Raw genomic sequence first — 21,570 nt, forward strand, 5'->3', positions numbered from 1 at the left:
AAGTACATTGATGGAGAACATTCAGCATGTAGGAGCTAAAGGTAAAGATGTTTTCCTCAGGAGTTGGTGGTTGCCTAAAGCGGAGCTAAAGAAAATAAATAGATCTGAATATTCAAGTGCTTTCTTTCTCAGAGCGTCAAAAATATGATGTCAGTGGGATTTTCATGTTGCTCCTTTTCTGCTGGGAGCTTAAATAAAGTAGAAAACAGTTACTAACAACTTAATAAATGAATGATATATTAAGGTTGTGTTTCTGTGAGGTTTTGTTGCAATTCTACTGTATGATAACTAAAAAAAGCTTAATGCAGCTTTAACTTTTGCATCATGGCTGTGTATTTGAGCTGAATACATCAAGAAGCACTTAAGGGAAATGATTTTCTGTTTATTCACATGGACATTACAATTTCTGAAAGTGTGTATAAGAACCTGCTCTAAATGCAGCATATGCTGTAGGTGGAAGGCTGGTGGATAATTACACAGATCAAAAGAATGACTCCAAACTGTATTTTGATTTAATTTGGCAGGACACAGATCAAATTGTTCAGTCTACTTGAGTGAATTATATTATGGCTTCTGTGGACTAACTGTCTGATACATCACACTGGTTTGCACCAATATACTAGATTCTTTTCAGAGAAAATTCATCCAAGTAGTAGAAGTATCTATTAGTGAGTGTGCGCAGGTGCTAGGTAAAATATATCAAGTGTCACGTACGTATGGGCACAGTGTGCAAGTAATAAAATGGCTGTTTGAAAAGGTCATAAAACGGTTCAGTTCGATACTTTGGTGTCACAGTTCGATATTTTTTCGATACAAAAAAATGTTCATGCTTTTTTAATTTGTCATTTATTAAAATTATAAATATATATTTTTAACTCAAAAGTACAGTTTTTAAATTTAATGTTGTTGAAACAACAAAGTAATAAAATAATTAATCTATCTGATTGAGGAATCACTCATCTTTGGAAAAGAGTTTATTACAGAGAAATGGCTCTTTCCAAAATAAAAGATATACTATACGCTTCTTCTGGGCTATATTCTCAGCAGCATATTAAACATATAAGGAGAATCATGTGCTAACGCTGTCTAAATGACTCGGGTAAAGTTTGTAGCATGCATGTTGTTTTTGTCTGCTTCCACTTGTCTTTGCACTAGGATGATGTCGGCGTAAATGTGCAGTCATATTCGTTGTGTTCCCACTAGTGCTGTCAGCGTTAATCTCGTTGAAATGACCTTAACGCCACAACACGGCAAATCTCCGTTAAAGAGCTACCGCGGATCGCCCCGTGCATGGGGCTAGACGGCCAACACATTAATGAGCTAACTGCGCTAACACACTAGTTCCCACCCATGTAATTGAGCATTGCGTGGCACATCCAACATACTGTTTTACTTTAGTCCATAACGCGCTTACCTTCAGGGTCATACTTCACATGAAGACCAAAATAGTTCCAAATGCCAGATCTGAATGAGGGTGGGGGAGGTTCAATTTGCCATGTTGCAACGAGCTTAGCTTCTGCCTTACTAGCTTGTGCTGCGCTCAGTGGACCTGCGCTCGACAGTGTAGCCTAGGCGGAGTAGTCGAACGCAGATCCACTGAGCGCTCAACACAGACAGCATCGTCAGAAGAAAAGTTGATAATATAAATTAAAAATTTTGTATTGTTCATACATATGAGTACCGAACCGAAAGCACTGTATCGAACGGTTCAATATCGATACGAGTATCGTTGCACCCCTACTATATATATTTTTTTATTTTTTAAGGGCTCTTTTCTTGTGCATATATTGGAGTGACGTTGGTCTGCACCAAAACAATCAACATAGGAGAGGATAGTGGAAGGTGGAAAAAATATACCAGACAAAAATTAGACAGAACGTGATTTAAGATTGTGTTACTGCAGAGTATTATAACTACCGTGGTGTGAAAATTTTTTGCCCCTGTCCCGATTTCCTAGTATATTGAATATTTGCCACACTTACATGTTTGAGATGATCAAACAAATTTTAATATTAGACATCGATGACAAGAGTAAATACATATTGCAGTTTTTAAATGAAGATTTCATTGATTAAGGGAGAAAAGTTATCCAAACCTATCTGGTCTTGTTTGAAAAAGTAATCCCTCCTCTTGTTAAATCATGAATTAACTCTAATTACCCACATTCTTTGGAAAGCTGAGTTTAGTTTCACTAAAGACACTCAAACCTGATTACTGAAAGACCTGCTGAATCAAGAAATCACTTAAACAGAACCTGTCTGACAAAGTGAAGATGGCTAAAAGATCTCCGAAAGCAGCACCTCATGCCACGATCTAAAGAAACACCTGGGAAACAAAGTCACTGACATCTACCAGTTTGGCAAGGGTTACAAAGTCATTTCTAAGGTTTTGGGACTTCAGTGAATCATGGTGAGAGCCGTTATATACAAATGGAGAAAATCTGAAACAGTGGTGAAACCTTCTAGGAGTGGACAGCCAACCAAAATTACTCAAAGAGGACAATGACAACTCATCCAGGAGGTCACAAAAGACCCCAGAACATCATTAAAGAACCACAGGCTTTCAAATGTCTCAGTTAAGGTCAAAGTTCATGAATCAACAATAAGAAAGAGATTAGGAAAAAGGGAGTTCAAGGAGAAAAGCACTGCTGACCAAAAAGAACACAAAGACTCATCTCACATTGCCCGCCCCCCCCCAAAAAAAAAAATATCTTGATGATCCCTGAGAGATCTGCGAAAATACTCTGGACTGATGTGACAAAAGCTAATATTGTGATAAAATATTGTGGTGGTGGTAGTCTGGGCTGCCTCAGGACCTGGTAATGGTACCATGGTACCATGAATTCTGGCTGTCTACCAAAACATCTTGAAGGAGAATATCCGGCCATCTGTTTGTGACCAAAACACACCAGTAAAGGCTGAATGGCTTTAGAAAAACTAAATGAATACTTTGGAGCGACCTAGTTAAAGTCCTGACCTGAATCCAATTGAGGTGCTGTGGCACAACCTTAAAAAGGCAGATTATGCTTGAAAACCTTCCAATGTGGGCCAAAATTCCTGCGCAGTGGTCCCTCGCTATAACGCGGTTCACCTTTCGCCATTTCACTGATTTTTTGGGGTGGAATTTTACATGCTTTTTTTTTTCCTTTCTTACAGCGCTTTGTGTTCTGGGTCTTGAGTGGCTGTAGACCATTGTCAATCAATCGCATGCAGTGTCTTCTGTACAGTACAGAATGAGTTCAGCTTGTCAAATTACATAAATCTTCGGTCACTAGCAGTGTGACTCTGAAGTGCTGCACTGTATGTTTGTAAGTTTTCTCCCCAACAAACAACAAAAGTGTCTTTGGTTTCATTCTATAATACTGGACTTATTTTTCCACGAAGGTTTGAACTTTGAGTTTAAACAAGAGAGAAAAGTGTGAAAATGTTCCTGCCTGTCTGAGAAACGTCTATAAAGTGTGTAGTCCGGTGTTTTACAGCCTTAAAACGTCTATAATAATTGAAAAAAATAAAGTTGGCTACTTCGCTTATTCCACCTATTGCGGGTTATTTTTGGAATGCAACTCCCGCGATAAACGAGGGACCGCTGTACAGCGCTGTAAAAGACTCTTTGCTAGTTATCGCAAATGCTTGATTGCGGTTGTTGCTGCTAAGGGTGGACCAACCAGTCATTAGGTTTAGAAGAAGTCAGTTTTTCACACAGGGCCATGTGGGTTTGTATTTTTCCCCCTTAATTATAAACACCTTAATTTAAAAACTGCATTTTGTGTTTACTATCTGTAAGCAAGGAAGCCAAAAAGAATTTCCACTTGCATGTCAGGATTTATTGACGCACAACATTTAAGCAGTCTCTGTATGCAAGCAACTAAATGTTCAGTCTTGAGTAAAAAAAACAAACAAAGAAGATCAGTTAATGCCTTTTAAAATACGCCTGCATTCATAGTTGGACTGTAAATCTCACCAGCATATGAAACTGGACGTTTTGTCCCAGATAGTCGTTATCTGTCATTGGATGGTCGCAATTGAAGCCCTGAAACACTGGCTGATGTCCCTTGTGGCTAAATCATGAGAAGATAGCCAATGGGTTTTGTGACTGTGTACTCTGACAAATGCATTACTTATCAATATACTCAGCTGCGTCCTCTTTGTCTTGGGCTGCAGCTGGCGACGGCAGTCAGCCATCTCATCACAAGCTGAAAGTGATGTGCTGATCGCAGTAACATCCTCCGGCACTGCAGTTAATCAGCAGAGCGGGTGGGCCAGGTCATAAAAATTAACATGATTAATAGCATCTGATTAGCAGCAGATGAGTTGTGAGTGAGTGAAATAATACAACATTAATGAGGGGGGGGGGGGGGGGGGGCGATCTACCTTTCTAAAATGCTTTCAATTTGTTTCCATGCACAAATTAGCAAAAGTCTCCTGCTGTGTTGGCTATTTATATTGCTCATAACCAGTCTTAATTATAAAGTTACTATTCTATAACATAACAAACCTCCTATTGATAAATAACGTTAATGTGTGAGGGTCTGTAAATGAATTTTGTTTTGTGTAGGGTGGTGAGCTCGGTGTGGCAAATCAACCAATGTCCTTTGTAATAATTTGCAGTGACTCTCTCCTCTAAGGCACCAAGAGGACCCAAACCATCAAATAGACCCCACACCATAAGAGAACCACTTTATCCCCTCACGTGCCCCCATGTATGTTTAAGGTCAGGTCAAGTTTCTCCTTTAGTTTTTCCACCCGTCTCACCTTTAAATAGTGGGGGAAAAAATTCCAGTCAGTACTCCAGTCACCACAGTCAGTGTGGTGAGCTGCCTCAAATAAATCGATATATGGGAAAGACTAGATTGTGGATGGGCTCATTCACTTGGCCAGATTCTAAAATAAGAATGAAAAAAAAAAAAGAAAAAAGGCTAAAATAGGCCACTAAATATACTTGGTCAGGCCTGCCTGAGTAAAATCTCTATGAAAACACTGGTGCTGTTAAATAACCTTTTCATGGTTAACAGGGGTGCACTGAGGAAAAATCTTTCATGACCTTGTTTAAGCCCTGTGGTAAATCTAAATGTAACAGGCTAATTAATGAACGCCTATTTTCACCTGTAAAAATGTTTAGTAGAACACTGGTGTTTATTCCTTCACATGTAAAAGCACAAACAGTAAGAAGCCTAGAGCTTCATTAAATGACCTTGGTAAATTGTGTGTGCAGTAAGTATGTGCTTGTCCTGCATATATCAACATACATACATACAGCTGAACAACTAACTTCAGGATTAGACAGATCAGACAGTAGCCAACTAAGTACTGCTTCTATAGGAAATGGTGATCAAATGAAGCTGATTAACTGATCAGCAAATGTGAGCCTTCTTTAAAAAAAAAAAAAAAAAAAAAGTATTTAGGTGGTTAACACAATGCCACAATCTACCCAGGGGTGGATATCCCTTCAAATCTAGTGGACAGTTAGACTGTATAACGCTCAGAAAAACTGCATAAACCCAAAAGCTACAACTCTGACTCTACAGGCCTCAATTAGCATGTTCAAAATGATTCAAAATTATTGCTTCTAAAGGTGGTTTTGCAAGCCACTGAATCATTTTTCTCTCTTTTTACATGACTGTATATAGGACACATAACCTGATACTGAATGCACTGAATTATTTTTAGTACTTAAAAATTGGTTTCTATAACCCCCAGCCAGCATCGGTCAGGCTCTCAAAACAAGTGCTTTGAATGCAACTCACTGTGCTTTGTGGACAAACTGAGAAAATAATAAATTATTTAATTTGATAACTAAAATATTGCTAAGTTGCAGAGCTAATAAAAACAAAAGAGAAATTGCTGAAAACCAAATAAACATAACAGAATTATTGCTTTAAATGTGACCTTCTGACCTACCCAAGCCTTTTAATGTCATTATTCTCTACTGTTTTGCTTGAAGCACAATCTCTTAAAGAGTTTATGAAGAATTTGAAATAAGAATTTAAAATAAGTCTCAATGAAAGAGGGAGGGGGGGGAAGACTTCAATCGTGATGTAAAAAAATAAAATAAAATAAAATGTGGGAATTTGCACTTTCCATTTCAGCAGCTACAGCCACAAGTTAAAAAAACAAACAAAAAACTAATTTGCTGCTGTGACACTGCTCTCACAGACAGTAGCCATCATTATTCATCAAGCTTACCAGACATTTTGCTACTGAACATTTCCTCCTTACATTTATTTACCCGCCACCACAAGAGCTTTCTTCTCAGATGGGTAAAGGACTCAAAACTGTGAATCCTTTACCTCCTGCTTCTGTCATTTCCAATAAGAACACTGATATGTCTGGATTTATAAGATTATGTTTTGGGGGAAAAACAAACAACATATTCTGTGTTCATAGCCGACACAATCTCCTTTCCCCCTTTTTTGTGCCTGCAGCTATTTGACAAAATAAGAAAGATAATAAATATCTATTTTGTAATTTCAAGCAAGTACAAAGAGCCACTTCTTCAAGCAAGCGAGGAACAGACCTATATTGATGACACAGTGGTTTCAACTAATAGGCTTTTAAAATGAGCTATTGATCTTTCCTGGCCATTATCTTAAAAGGAACCTTCAAAAGAAAACAGCTTTCAGGACAGACCAGAAGCATAGAGGAACATGGACAGATATGGTCACTTAACAGACCCCCAGCTGCTTGTATCAATACAGACTAATACTGACAATGAGTGACGAAAAGAAACATTTTTAATGGATTCGACACAAATCCTATTTAACAGTGTTGGTGTTAAAGAAAGGCAAAAGATGTTTGGAACCGGGTGGCAGAGAGTGAGAAGGTGCTCTGGAAATCTTTTTGAAATCTGGCCCATCTTGCTAATCAAGTCTCAGCTCACTTTCTCACAGTTTAAACAGGTGATTTACAATGTGCCATTTTACAGCAATATGCTTAATTAAGCAAATTACACATTTCTCTGAGATGTTTGTTTGGGGTTTTTTTTTTTTTAAAGAGTTTTTTGTCTGTTTGATTTTTTTCTTATGAGATGAGCTTCTCATTTTGGCTGCACACATCAGACACTACTTGTGCAAAGCCTTGGTTCAGTAGGATCTCAACAACAGAAAGAACATTAATATTCAGATGCATGAGCACTTCTATTAGGAATTGAAAACCTGAAACCTGCGTGCAATCGAAACCTAAACAAACAAGACTTACCTTCCACTCCACTGATACACTTGACCCGGTCACGGACCTCCACGTTGTACCCCTCAAACGACATGAAGACTCCATTGGGGTGGTAAGGTTCTCGCTGGGCGTAAACCTTTGAATAGCTGTGCTGAAACTCAAAACGATCGTAGCCATCGTACTGCACTATTTTGCCGTACACCTCAAAGTACTTTTCCACCCAAGAGAAGGGCAGGTAGACTTCTCCCCCCTCTCGCCGGCCTTTGACAGTCGATTCATCATTGATTAAGCAGTCAATTTCTTCATACTTGATCCCCCCGACAACTCCGACAACAGGCGGGGGCTCGGGAGGTTGCGGGGGATGCTGCTGGCTGCTGATGCTAGCATCGCCGATCTGAGAACTCGTGGCCACCGGGGCAGCACGGGGCAGGAAGCGTATGGAGGTGTCACTAGAGCAGCGGTTCCACAGCAACACAGTGATGAGTGTGAAGAGGGCGCAGATAACGATGAGGGTCTTGTAGTTCACCCGAGCAGCCAGGCAGCGCATTATCACAACCTGCCTGTACAGCACAAACAAAAACAACTCATTAGAAGACTCTCATTAGAGTCAGAGTAGCCTGCAAATACATTTATGCTTAACGTCTGCTATTATACACCAGCAGCCTGCTCTTTATGCTCTAGGTTAAAAAGCAACCACCTTGCACACACCTAAAATCTGCCTTTATAATAAAGCAGGACTGCATCAGACATTTTTATAAAAAAGGTGTTTTCATCTGAGCAACTGGAGGAAGAAGGAAAGAAACTATAGTGTGAGTTTGTTTTTCTTTTTGCAAGCATCTGTTTGAAATTTATAGACGGTGAAAAGTTTACCACAAGGATCGCACTGCTGTGTGAGCTTTCTTTTTATCCCGTGGTTCCAAACACATGGCCGCGACATCAGCTGTGTGCAGGAGAAATCTGTAATCCCATACCGCCATCACTGAAACCTTGTTCCTCGTTTACAATCGCTTTAATGGAGAGAGCTGACTAAAGTGGTTACTTAAGTGCATGTGAGTAACATAACTGCTCTGATCTTTTACAATGACTTCAATTTTACAAATGAGTAAAGTCAGCTGATTCACATTAATAGCACTTGCACTGAGTAGATAAATGGAATGAGGTCATTATTGTACTAAAAAAAAAGTCAGAACATAACCAAGAGAAACTAGTAAAAGATACAATCTAGCATATAACAGTAAAGCTTTATGGTGAACATCACAGTTTGTAAGTGCCTGGAGAGTGTAAAGTGCTACTGTTCTCCAGTGATTCTCTCACCAGATCATCAAACTCCAGATAAACCTGAGTGAAAGCTGCTTGGAACAATTTTCCCTAAATAGATGACATGTTGTAATTTGTGTCAAACACAGAGTTTTGCCTACTTTTGTCTGGTGAGGAGGCCGTGTTGCCGTGGATGAGTCACGAGCACCTGAAGACAGAGCTGGTGCATTCATGTTGTAATTAAGACTGAACAATGTGAAGGAAAAAATAATTTTGTGTAGTCTAACTGATTTTTATTTTTCCCTTCTCTTTTGCATCGAGTCAATTGTGGTCTTCACTGCAACTCAAACTCCTCTAATCAGGACACCTGCATATGAAGGGGTAGTACAATATGTTGAGCTTTCCATGCAGTAAGAGCCAGCTTAAGTCCACATCACGTCTGAAGTAGCTCGCCTGGCTCAGATCACAGAATCCACAAAGCAGAACCTTTAAATCTAACTAATAATAATGTTATAGCTTTTTAACTCCCACAGAAGCTTACATATATGCTGGGCTACTTCTTGGCCAGCAGCAGTTGCCAAGCAACCAGCAGGGACTCCGGAAAGTTATAGCTCCTGCCCAAGAAACACAGTTACTACAATTACGATTATCTTAAATAAAATTTTATAACCAAACTAAAAATAAATCTTGTATTTTAAACTGCAACTTTCTTTAATTTCTAAATATAATTGAACTAGTGAAGAGCAGACAGTCATTGGTAGTGGGTTAGTGCCAGGTGGGAGCTTCTTTTTCTTTTTTTTTAAGTCCATCTCATAATGACCTGAGCTGAACTAAACCAAAGTCCTTTAGTAAACACCTCCAGGGACCTATCGAGCTTCAAAGGTCACAAGAGTTAAAAGAAAAAAAAAAAAAAATATATATATATATATAGTATATAAGTATAGTAATATTATATATATATTATATATATATATATCTATATATATAATATATATATATATATAAAAATATATATATATATATATATGGATCTGTAGAATAAACAGTCAAATCTGGTGAAGTCAAAAAGTCTACCCCCCTTGAAGTTACACTTGTACAACAATATTTGCTGCAAAGTTCTCCCACAGATTTCACATCATCACTCTTTGACTGTCATACTTCTCCTTAAACGGTGTCTCTGCCTAAGCAGTGAGTGACCTTTAGGACTGGATAAAGAGCACAGATGTAACAGAAGTGACTGAATTTATAATGAAACAAAATGAGGACGAAACTGCAAAAAACTCTTTTAAAAATCAAAGCCACACCTTTATGATCACTTAACCTCAATACATCAGACATGCACTTCCCATCATGACAATGCTCAACTTCTGCTTAGATAAATACTAGAGGCAAAACAAACCATATCCTCCTGATGCTGGCTTACCATCAGTCGCTGCAGACAAAATTTAATTTAAGGTCATTTTGTTTAATTTTAAAGCATTGCATCCTGCTCAGGCCATATTGCAGGTCCCTTAGAGGCTCTCCTCAATTACCCTTTCAAAAGGTTTAAACCATCTCTCATGTCTTAAATTGACATTTTTGATTCCAGTCTTAAGAGATATTTCCCCCCCTAATTGAATCTACATAAAGGTTACTGTCACTATCATTTATATTCTGTATCAAATTATGTGCTCTGTGCATTTCCACCTTATGGATGTTAAATTTATTACAGTAAACTATCTGGGTGCACTTTGGTTGATATGCTGCTTTTCAGATTTTGAATTAAAAAGCAGCATGCAAATCAGACGTGTTACTTTCTGCATCAGTCTTCTGTTTTCATGTCCTCTGTGTGTCTCTGACATTTTCGCCAAGCAAACAAGAAATCAATACACATCCTTAGGCCTCGCCTCTTCCTCCACACTGATTACAGCTTACTGCTGATAGAATTTACTATTACACTGATGACAGCGCCCCGTCCTCTGATGACAGAGGAGGGAGAGGGAGAAAATCACTATTCGCCAAGTTCATTTCACTATCTCAGCTTAAACTAGACACAACTGAAGGTCAGCTCAATCAATGGGCATTAATTGGACAAAAGTAATCTTCTGTAGCGTTGCAAAGTCAAATAATCACACTACTGGCCTCTTAAGAAAGTTAAAGTGTTAGATTACTTGCAACGAAAAAATGCTTTGAAATACAAACACAGAAGGAACGCATGCTGTAGCAGATGAAGCTGCGGCTCCGTGCACGACAGGGGGGAGTATTTTCTCCATTACTGGATGGAAAAAGTTTTCAGCTGGATTTTATGAGAAAGAAAAGACTTTGGTGCATCTCTGCAGCTGGTTACTTACAGCCACACGTTAAAAACCATCACTGATATTTAGAGAAATGACAGCGCGGTACAGTGATAAAAGATGAGGCTGATGGGAGCTCTGACAATGTTGAAAATGTGAGGCGGAAAGACTGGGGACTGCACCCTGAAAGATAAGTAGAAACAGCCCTGTCAAGGATTCCAACTATAAATAAAAGGCTCTTTTTATAGTGATTCGTTGCTAGCGTTGAGGCTTGGGCTAAAGGTGGCTATACATGGGCTTTAAGTGTGGCAGCATGAGGAGTATCCTAAAACCTCTTGCTCACTTGGTTTACCTAAAGGCATGTCCCATTTCTCAAACGTAATTTACATCTTCACGCTAGAACAGTAGGCGCACTGGAAGAGAGGTTAATGTCACGGGTGAGCAAATTACAAGATGCGGTTTGTTTACGGATCACAAACCATGAATGTTCTGTCTGAGGAGATTTCGCACTCTGCCACGTCTTACACCCAAATAAGCATTTGCAACATTTCTGTAAGGTTGGGACTAGCTGTAGAAAGCCAAAATACCCTTAAAAACTGTAAATAACAGCAGAGATGGAGAAAACCGAGAGACTTAAAAACTGTTTATTCTAAGAAACTGGAAAGCATGCCCTCCTTAGAATGTAAAACTTAATTTCCATCAAATTCTTGGCAATAAATATAAGCAGAAAAATGAGTAGACAGTGTTGAAATTTTATCAGTGAAAGAGTGGTGTAGCACTTGCAACATCGAGCATGTTTAAATCAGAAAGTTAACAGTTTTTGGGCATCTGTCTTTTCACAACAGGTGAAACAGGGCACCTTCTGAAGCATGCTCTTACCTGAGCACATCAAAACACCTTATGTAAGCCACGCCCATATGTTTTCTCTGTTGTCACCATGATTTTTCTTGTGTCATGATCACGGCAGAAATATAAAATGAGCGCATAATTTACAGACCAAATGTTTACCTTTTGCTTTTCTAGTTAATCTTTAAACAAAGAATCTGTTACTTTGTGTCAGAACACAGGACTGCTTTTTGTCCGAATCCCCACTTAGTCAGAAGAAGCATTATATTTATTGGAAAACACCGTCCAAATGAAAAATGTGAACTGTCTGTATTACAGTATGTAAACCAAGTTGACACAAAAAAAATGAGTTTGATTTATTGTTCCCTCGACTCCGTTTCCACAAATGAACTTCTTTGCAAATCATCTCTGCCGCTATGTTAATTACAAGACAAAAACAACACTTCGTTATGCAGACACTAGCTGCGTTGTCTCTGGTGTATTTTGACCCAAATTCACTTCTATCTATCAGCAATCTGTTTTCATCAGAAAAAACAAATAAACAAAAGACAGCAGTGTTTTTTTTAATTATCATTGAAAAGACTTGTGTTTATGTCTTCCATATGAATTAATGTAAATGAATGGCTGCTATGACACAGCAGAACAGGCAGTAGTTGTATGGTATTGACGGGGGACAGCTGAGTGAATTCAGCACTATAAACTCCAGTGATTCGATTTGATGGAGTTTATTTATTTAAGCATTACCTTAAAGATATTAAGATTAAATGGTTAAGAAATCCACATTTGTTACTTAGTGGAGGGCATGGAGGTGGAAGATCAGCAAAAGCCGTTCTGAGGACTTGTTTATACGATACACATCTGTGTAATCCACTGGTTATCAGATAAGCTCCGGAGGTTTTGCATAGATGCACTCCCTTTGGTGACAGTACCGCTGTGATCTGGAAGAAAACTACACTGTACACGACACTAAAACATATCTTTACAACAGGCACATATAGCTGGACAGCAGGTGAAAGACAATCCTGTTGGAGGATAAAAGTCTTCCATGCCTGACAGATTAGGGAGAAAGCCACTGCAAAACAAAAGCAGCTTTTCAGCTTACAGGATCCCAGTGTTCTGGTTATGGAAAATGAGAAGCGACTGTAGGTACAGGTGAAGGCTTTTCTTCTATATTCTATAGTATAATACGATGGCACTAGGAACTTACAACAGTAAATTGTTTTTGAAATTATGTTTTGTATTTTTGCCCACATCAACTCTCATGTCAATCTGTATCCTTCATTCCAACAAGACCAAGAACAAAAACCTGTAGTTTTACAAAGTAATTTTCCCTTCACTCGACATGACTAGAAGAATGCTGGAATCACAAACACAGCACCCAATTAATGTACCGACAGCCCCCTGCAATACAAATGTGAGCAAACGTGTGGTAGAGACTGAGCAGTGAATCTGCACAGATGCAACTCTCTGCACTTGAGTGCAAGAATATAATTAACTGAATCCTTTTCGTCTTTTTCTGACAGATGTGTCAAACACGCCGGTTTTTCCAGTGTCAGGCATTGGCACTTTTATTTTTTTAACTTGCAAAGATTGGAGTTTTCTGTTGGTGCCACAAAACCTCAAGAAACCTTACAGAAGTCTCTGATACAATCATTGGCTACTGGTGTTTTTTCACTCTTTCCTATTTTTTTTCAAATAGAGTCAAAGACTGACAACCCACACGTTGACAGGTATAATTAATATTATTCTGTTGTTATTGTTAATTACCAGAATATTATAAAAAGCCACTGTATATGCAACTACATGTAAAATCAAAAAGCTGCTGGTAAATCACATCTGACTTTACACCCAACTGAAAACTCCTAAATGATACTGCTGACAGTCGTCACTGTAGTCGGCTGAGAAAACATCTGCTTCACAAACACACAGGTCTAACAAATTCACAGTCACGAGTCCCTGGGGTCACAGGGCACTCGTATGTCTAACAACACACAGATTCTCTGCTGCTAATGCAGATCAGAGGCTTGAAAATCTACCTTAAAAATCCCCATAAAAATCACATCTCTTGAATGGGGACTTCAATTTAAACTAACTACAAATCTCGGTCCAGGTCTCCAGTGCAGAATGTACAACATTTATACCGAGTGAAAACTGTTGTGGCGTTGGGCTTACAGATGGGTGAATGGAGTTGTTTTTCTTCTCCAGCTCCAGGGGTAACAGTCACAAGCAGTCATCACAGCAATAAAAGCTTGAGTGCTCATGAGATATCCTTGGGGAGCTGTTGGAGCAGAAGCCCAGAATGCGTGAGGTGCAGGTTTTTGTAGCCTCAACTAAACTCCTGGCATTTCACAGCCTTCCTCCAGGGGTAAAGTAAGGCAGGGGTTTGAGACTGCCTGTAAATTATCAGCTTATGCTGAAGCTCTGAGGCATGTTAGCTCCTGCAGAGATGTGATGGAGTTTGTGTATGTGTGTGTGTGTACACTCTGGATGTGTTTTTAAGCCTGATTATGATAGCGTAGGCAACAGAACAATTCAAGGCAACAACTGACAGGAAAAATAAACAACTTACATCTTTATCCATGAACCACTGAGCATGCAGCAGAACTGCGTGTATCACCCGTTATATGAGGCACAGTCTATACTCTGCTAATCCTCAGAATATTATAATGTATAATTGATTTTGCATGCAAACATAAAACAATCTGTCATCAAGATATGTAAATACTCTCTCAGCAATGTAATCAATTGTATATTTAAGACAGGTTAAACTTTAGAGGTGGGAATCACCATACATCCCACGATACGATATTATCACAATACTTAACGCACAATACGATATTATTGCAATTTAAAAAAAAATATTTTGCAATATTCAGATTCTGTACATAAAGTTAAACTTTATCAATATTCATTTTATCTAATATCAGAGTCTCGCACTCAGTCTTTCTCTCATTTCAATCAGTTTTATTGTTGACAAACTGAACGGTTTGTATTACAGTCTAGTCCAACTTAACTGAATGCAACCATCTGGTACAATTATAGCTATTCTGAACTATGCAACTTATGAAAACTATGCAGCCCATTCAGCAACTGAAGAATTTGAAAGTAAATTAAAACAAAATATAATTTTACATTAAATAAAAAAAAAGTTTTAAAATTAAAATAAAACATGTCTTAAATTAAAATAAGTAAACTGTCATGTTTATTGCTGCCAAAAAACAAGTTAAACACATTTGGACAGTGAAGGAATGTCAGGATTCTTCCTCAGAAAAAAGGATCAACATGCTCTGAGCACAAAAACCTTTTTTGTAACAAAATATCGATTTCTGCTGTCCCTGTATCGATACATCATTAGCAAACAAAATATCACGATACTACACAGTATCGATTTTTTCCCCCACCCCTATTAAACTTATACAAGGTCAAAGCACTCATCATGCTACCACAAACGTAAAGGGGCATGAGACAATCCAAATGACTGACTTAGTCGGATCAGACATTAAACAGCCTTTAACATGCCAACTCCCTAGTGCAAAGTCTTTGTTATGTCAGACTGCATCCACGTGAGAATACCCGGGTAGCTTCCATGGTGACCCCAGACGGTTGGTGAAATCCTCAAGCTCAGACTCATCTTCACATACAGTCTACAGCTTGATTTAAAGAGAGTATTTTTTTTTTCGTTACCAAGAATGACAATATTTAACCTCCTAGGACCTGGCGTCCACATATGTGGACATCACATTTTGGGTTATTTAGACCAAAATACTCAATTTTGCTCTACAAGGGCCTGATATCCACTTACAAGGACATTATACTGCTACTGTTCTATCAAAATTTTAAACGAATATCCTCATATGTGGCTCTTATTTTTATTAAAAACAAAAATAAGGTAAAAAATAAAAATAAAAAAAAATCTGGTAATTCTTTGTTTTTACATTCATCTGGCCCCAATATGTCCAAATATCAAAGAGAAATTTAAAATGCATGCTGTGGAAGAGTTCGGCTCTTAGGAGGTTAAGGAAGTAGAAGTATGAAGTCACTTGAGTACAACACTTCATTTCACCTAAACCTATATCAATATCTGTCCAGAAAAGGTATGCCTATCACTGTTGCTTCAAATACTCAGTAATAGTAGATCGCAGCTATCGGTTCTAAACAGACATGAGAAACCTTGAAACCCTCATCACGCAAAATTATTCAGTTTTGTTTGGAGGCAACGGAAAAGTGAGTGCACTGCTTTGAAGTTAATGCGCCTGTGTGTTTAATCTCTGCTTGGCGGATTAAGCAGGTCATTACTAAAAAGCTTATAACTGAGGTCTGCTGAGAGTTTTAGCCAACTCTTAATCAAATGGAGGGGAGACGAGAAAAATACAGGGTCATGCCTGGTGCTACAATACCATAGAAACAAATGCAGGTTTACTAAACACAGAGAAGCAAAGGGATCTAAAATAAGGGAATGAAGTCTAACCTATCGTGTACAGTTGTAGCAGATTATTGGGGTCAAGTAATTTCAACTCAAAGTAAAAAATAATTCATCGCCAGCATTTAAAAAAAAAATAAATCATTTATTTCTGTAATTTTATCCTGTTATTTAATGGTCTTCTTCTTCGAGGAACAAATAACTTGACAGCAGTGATGGGCAGAAATGGCATTGTATGTCTTATATTAAGAAGAGATGCACTGATTGAAGTGTGACCTGCTGATCGCCAACTGTCACTTTCTTTTCTCAGAACTATAATTACCAGCACAAAAAAACAAAAAAATCTATTTCTGTTTTACTTTTTCTCTTCTGTTCTGTTACTGATTTATAACTACTACTTTTCTTCAATGCAACATTTTATTTTCATAACAATATTATTAATAATAACAAAACAATAAATTAAACTTTAAATATTCCCTAAAACTGCTGTAATTAACAGGATTGGCTCTTGTTGAAACAAATATAAAGCGCTCTGCTCCTGGAAAAAGGCACAAATATCATAGAATTGGGTGGTATAAACGGTATAGAGTAGAAATGATATGAATTTGGCCAACGGTAGAGATTTTTACTATACCGCTGCTATCAAGCTGTGCATGGTCAAAATCATCGCAGTGGCTGCAAGCATGGAGCTTACACGTGGGGAGGAGGAGGAGGTGCCCATGAAGAAGAACGTCGGTCACATGCACCTGGGTTTGGGTTTAAGCAGTTTGATGTTAAGCAGAAAAATATCATCTGCAAATTATGCCGGGTGACAGTAATAGTGAAGAGACGAAGCACGTTCTGGAATATGAGAAAAGCCAAAAACTGCGCCCTCCTCAAACGCCCAGTCAGTCAAGTGGAAAGAAAAAAAGGTGGCCCTACACACTAGCAGACTGATCTTTTCCAAAGGCACATTTTATTTTAAACAACTTAGAATTTAGTGTTTTACTGATATTCTACATGTATTTTTTATTCAAAGATTTTTGCGCATTTATCTTCATTTTTATTTGTTATTTAAGAATTTTGTGTTACATTGTTTGGAAAAAGATCTATTACATCTTAAAAATTATTTTAAAAGTTTTGTAATTAAAAAAACAAACAAACAAAACGTTTGCACAATAAATGTTCTTAAAATGGCATTCTATACTCTATCTATATACAGAAGAAAAGAATATATCGCAATATAGATCATTACAGCACATGCTTCAAATTATACCGCCCAGCCCTAAAATATCATATAACATAATTTAGCTTACCAAGCAAAAGCAGGTGCAAGAAATGTATGTAATTACACAAATGTGTGTTACTCACATAACCTTCCAGCATGTTTATAACTGTAACACCAGATAACAAGACACTGACCCTTTGCCTTTTTTTACTCATCTCCATTATTTCCCTTGCAACCACTTTGATTCCTTGCTCATACCGAGGCTGCTGGCTAGCTTTAGCGTTGCCCACTTTGCCTTTTTTAGTTGGCTTTAGCTGGGTGAGGGTGATTTAACTGTCTGGACAGATTTGTTGTTGTGAACTGTTTTGTGGTGTTCACGTGCCGTTTACTTTGTCGAACTTTGTGCCTTCACTCATAGCATACTTCCATGCTAATGACATGTTAGCATGTGGCTGTGAGAATATGTGCAACTATATTACAAGATGTTCTTCATGTAAGTGTTTCATGTAGGTCTCTCAGTACTTCCTTAAATAACTGATTTAAATGGACACCATGTACTGAATCAATTATTTATTTAGTGTTACTCTAAAGAGTAACACTTTTAAGATTTCACCAAAAATAAGGGCCAAAGAGAATAATTCAATCTCTAAAGAGAAACACTGCATAACTGGTTTTAAGTTCAAAAGCATACAAAAACATCTTACGCAGCACTACAATGTGATATAAGTTACAGCCTTAAACATCAGCCATGGATTGAAATGCTGTGCGATTATCTAGCACTTAAAGCAGGGCTGCATGGGGGTGTGTTTCAGTATCTCAAGGCCAGCACTTTATCCTCACACAGATGCACAATTACCTGTTACGCAAGCAAATGAACAGTTAGTTCCATGAGCTCCGTCTTTCCCCATGCTATCAAAAATGTTTCAGAAGAGAAATGCAGCGCTTAAAGGGACTTGTAACAGATATGCCTAATAATTTCATCATACAAGCGAGACCAGACCATTTTTCACAGTGGATATAAGAGCAGATTTAATTTGCCCATGTAATGCAGTTAAGCACCAATCTGCATGTGGAAGAGGTTTTAGTGCACATCAAGTGTGTTGGTTAATTTCATTATTTTTTTTTTTTTTTTTTTTTAATATCGACAATGTTAAAACTTGTCACAGTCAAGGAGCGTGCATGAACCAAATATTTACACAAAATGTCATTTAAAGAACAATCTCTCCTCCGTCCGTGCTTCCTGGACCACAAATATAACTGTCTCACTCTAAATCTTGACGGTGACGTCTGTAAGGACAGTGATACTAACCTCTTCTATTCATTTAGAAAGAGATAAACAACTGGCTGAACATCCTGTCACACTTCTCCCAGCGTCCTGTCCCAGCTCGCTCTTCTGGTACTTTCTGTCTGCAGTATCTGTAACACCAACAAAGGAGACACAAAACATGAAAAGTCACTATTGTTTCTCAAAGGTGAACTCATATTTTTTTATTTTGCGTGCATGATGTACGCTGTATGTGTAGGTGTGTAAAAGATAAATACTCCACAAAAAACATCTCTTTTACATGTTAAACGCAAGCTGACAGATTTCATGGGATGTACTGCTTTTTTTAATATAACTGAATTGCTTTTATTTGAACTGAGCTCTTCACTCAATTCTAATAATTTGTCATTAATGTAGCCACAAAAAACCCCACAGCCTCATAAGCAGACCTTGTTACTCAAACATTTTTTTGAAATTCATTTCCCAAAACCTGTTATTGCTATTGAGGGTCACATGAAAGCACAAAATGCACCAAGTGAAATGCACTAGGCAGCTGTTGGTTACAAGCCCACTTCAGACAGGTAAAAATACTCACATGTGAATGGGAAAGGTTCAGTTAGCATTAGCTGATAGTAAAGAAGAATGAATTCCTCCTGTGCACTGGTTTAAGCAGGCTCTACATCGCTCAAATGAAATCCTTTAACTGGCTAAACGCTTCCTGGGGTAAATTATGACTGATTGCTCCTAAGCAGCTTTTCAATACCACCTTTTCACAGAGCAGCAAAATTAGCCAGTGTATCTTTTTTTTTTTCCCCTCAATGTGGCAAATTATAACTAAATCAATGCTACGAACACAGATGCACAATAAATTACGATAAGAAAACCGATGCATATTTGTAAATGCAGCTATTGCAGGGTCACTAATGTACGCCAATCTATCAGTCCAAATATGCAGTTACATGGATACTTCACTCTGCAATTAATCTTACTAGTTTATTTCTAGCTGCTGCAGTGGCAAGCTATTAAATTAAAGAAGGTACTAAATCGCTACGTCAAAGAGAATATATTGATCTTTTTTATGAAAAGTGCTTATTGACAGAGCAATTAAATTAGATATCGAAGAAATTAAACCAGCAGAGCTTCATTCTGTCAGTGCACGGCCAACTGCAATGTGACAGACGCAGAACGACAAAGCCACTAACAATTTGAAACTGGCAAATCAACAATAATTACAATATTTTAAAATATAATGGTATCCAGTTACACAAGAGTAAAATTGTCCCAGTGATGTTGAGGTATCTACGTAGATCCTTCTAGATCACTCAGTCAGGAACATTTTAAGCAAAACTATCTGATGGCTACCACTCCCTCAAACTAGTAGCAAGTATATTTTTGTTTTTTTCCTCTTTAGCTTTCGTCGTCGAGTATGCTGATGACCTGTGTTGCCACAATTCTGTCTATTCATGCTACAGCTGGTCTATAACAAGTTGCCATAAAAGATGTATCCTGGCTAAGAAACAAAAGAAAATACGTTAATGAAGTATTTCAATGACACTCTTGATTCTTTAAAGGAGGACAGGACATGCGTGTTTGTGGCCTTTTATTTGAAAGAAAGCATACTGCTACCAAGCCTGAGTGAAAAGGAGACAGAAATGTCAGCAGTCTTAATCAATATTCTCTGGCTATTTTATGAGGATACTGATGTTTTTAGAGGCAGGTGTGCTGCAGGCAGATGGTAAGAAATGAGAGTAAACATCAGCCTGGAGCAGCCCATTTTTCCCAGAGCGAATCCTGCAACAGCCATGCCAGCATTTCATTCTACACACCTCTCTCTGAACATCTGGATAAAGTGTTGCTTTGCTTGAATAAGCATCTTTGTAGCTGGCCTAGTGCACATGCACTGTAACCCACACGGACAACCGCACACACGCGCTTGTACTAAATGCTTCAAGATGACTGTGAAGGTGCCATTATGTTTCCCAATCTCTTCTCCTCAACCCTTCTGTCCAAAGTGGATAACCAGTTTCTTAAAAAATAAAAAATAAAACAAACCCACAAACAAACACGTATCAAGCATCAAATGGAACCAAAAGCACAGTGTAAACTTGAGCTCAGAGGTGCTTTTAGTGGTGTTTTGAGAGTGTATAAACCTTATCTGTCCTTCTCAGATGGTTTATGATTGTGGCAAAAAAGGCTTGGCTGGAGGAAAAAAAATCCACGTATATCAGATGAAATTAATTAAAACATAATATGAAGGATACTGAGCTTCAAGGAAAATGATCTGTTGCACTGCATCAACAGTAAAGGTCATGTATTTAACAACTGAGTGAGGTGACTACTACACTGAGAGATTAAATACTCTAGATCTGTCTGTTTGGGCTCAGGGGGTGATTGAATACTAACACTAGTGACCGATTTCCTAGGGGAAATCCTGTGTATGCACAGATCTTATAAAATAGGCTTTGAAGGACTTGATGAATGAGTTTATACTGTGTAAGAGAACAGACTGAAGGAGGGACAGATATTTTTCAAGAAACACCAATATTTGAAATTCTAAGAAGTTAAACGCTCAATCAGTATGAGTTCTAAAAATATATATAATCTCTTAAGGATGTGTAATCAAGAGCAGAGGAAGCTGAGCAGCACTCCAACTCCTCTTTAAGGCGGTTTAGCATGTCCCAGCTTTGCTCTGTGCTGACACCGTTTTAACAGCCTTTACATACTGACCCATTCAATCGACCTCTCCTAAGCAAGGGGCTGACACCTTGCATATGAATCACGGACATCAACTTTATGGCTGTCTCCTGTGAATACATTTTGAACATTAGCCTGAGGATATTTCTTTTATGATAGTTTGACTGAGAATGATATTGGGCCATTAATTACTCAAGTCGCTACTCATTTGCTGGCGCCACCACACATGCAGCCATCTATCATGACTTGTGAGGGTGAAAAAGAAAAAAAAGAAAGAGAGAGAGATGGAGACCCATCTGTTGGGCATTCATAAATACATTCATTTTCTTTGGGGAGTCAATGGCTGGCCAAACATTGAATGATCGCACCACGGATGCCACCATGGAGCCAGCTATCATTGACCATCTGATGCCCAGAGCAATTTCCAAGAATTCTGCGTCTGCAAA

The 21,570-nt window shown here is 38.2% G+C and overlaps 1 protein-coding gene across 1 annotated transcript in view; it reads right to left on the reverse strand.

Annotated features, from left to right (window-relative positions):
* The window catches only part of glceb (glucuronic acid epimerase b), a 56,144-nt gene that overhangs the window by 12,248 nt on the left and 22,326 nt on the right, over positions 1–21,570 (reverse strand). Inside the window, exons 2-3 of the mRNA XM_005930432.3 lie at positions 18,476–18,582; positions 7,194–7,723 (exon numbers count right to left, since the gene is read on the reverse strand). Of these exons, the coding sequence (XP_005930494.1) occupies positions 7,194–7,710 (517 nt within the window). The 5' untranslated portion in view covers positions 7,711–7,723; positions 18,476–18,582. The remainder of the gene's footprint in view (positions 1–7,193; positions 7,724–18,475; positions 18,583–21,570) is intronic.

The sequence above is a fragment of the Haplochromis burtoni genome, unplaced genomic scaffold (genome assembly GCF_018398535.1).
Source record: "Haplochromis burtoni strain Fernald_Lab_line unplaced genomic scaffold, NCSU_Asbu1 Contig_129, whole genome shotgun sequence".
Taxonomy (NCBI): Eukaryota; Metazoa; Chordata; class Actinopteri; order Cichliformes; family Cichlidae; genus Haplochromis; species Haplochromis burtoni.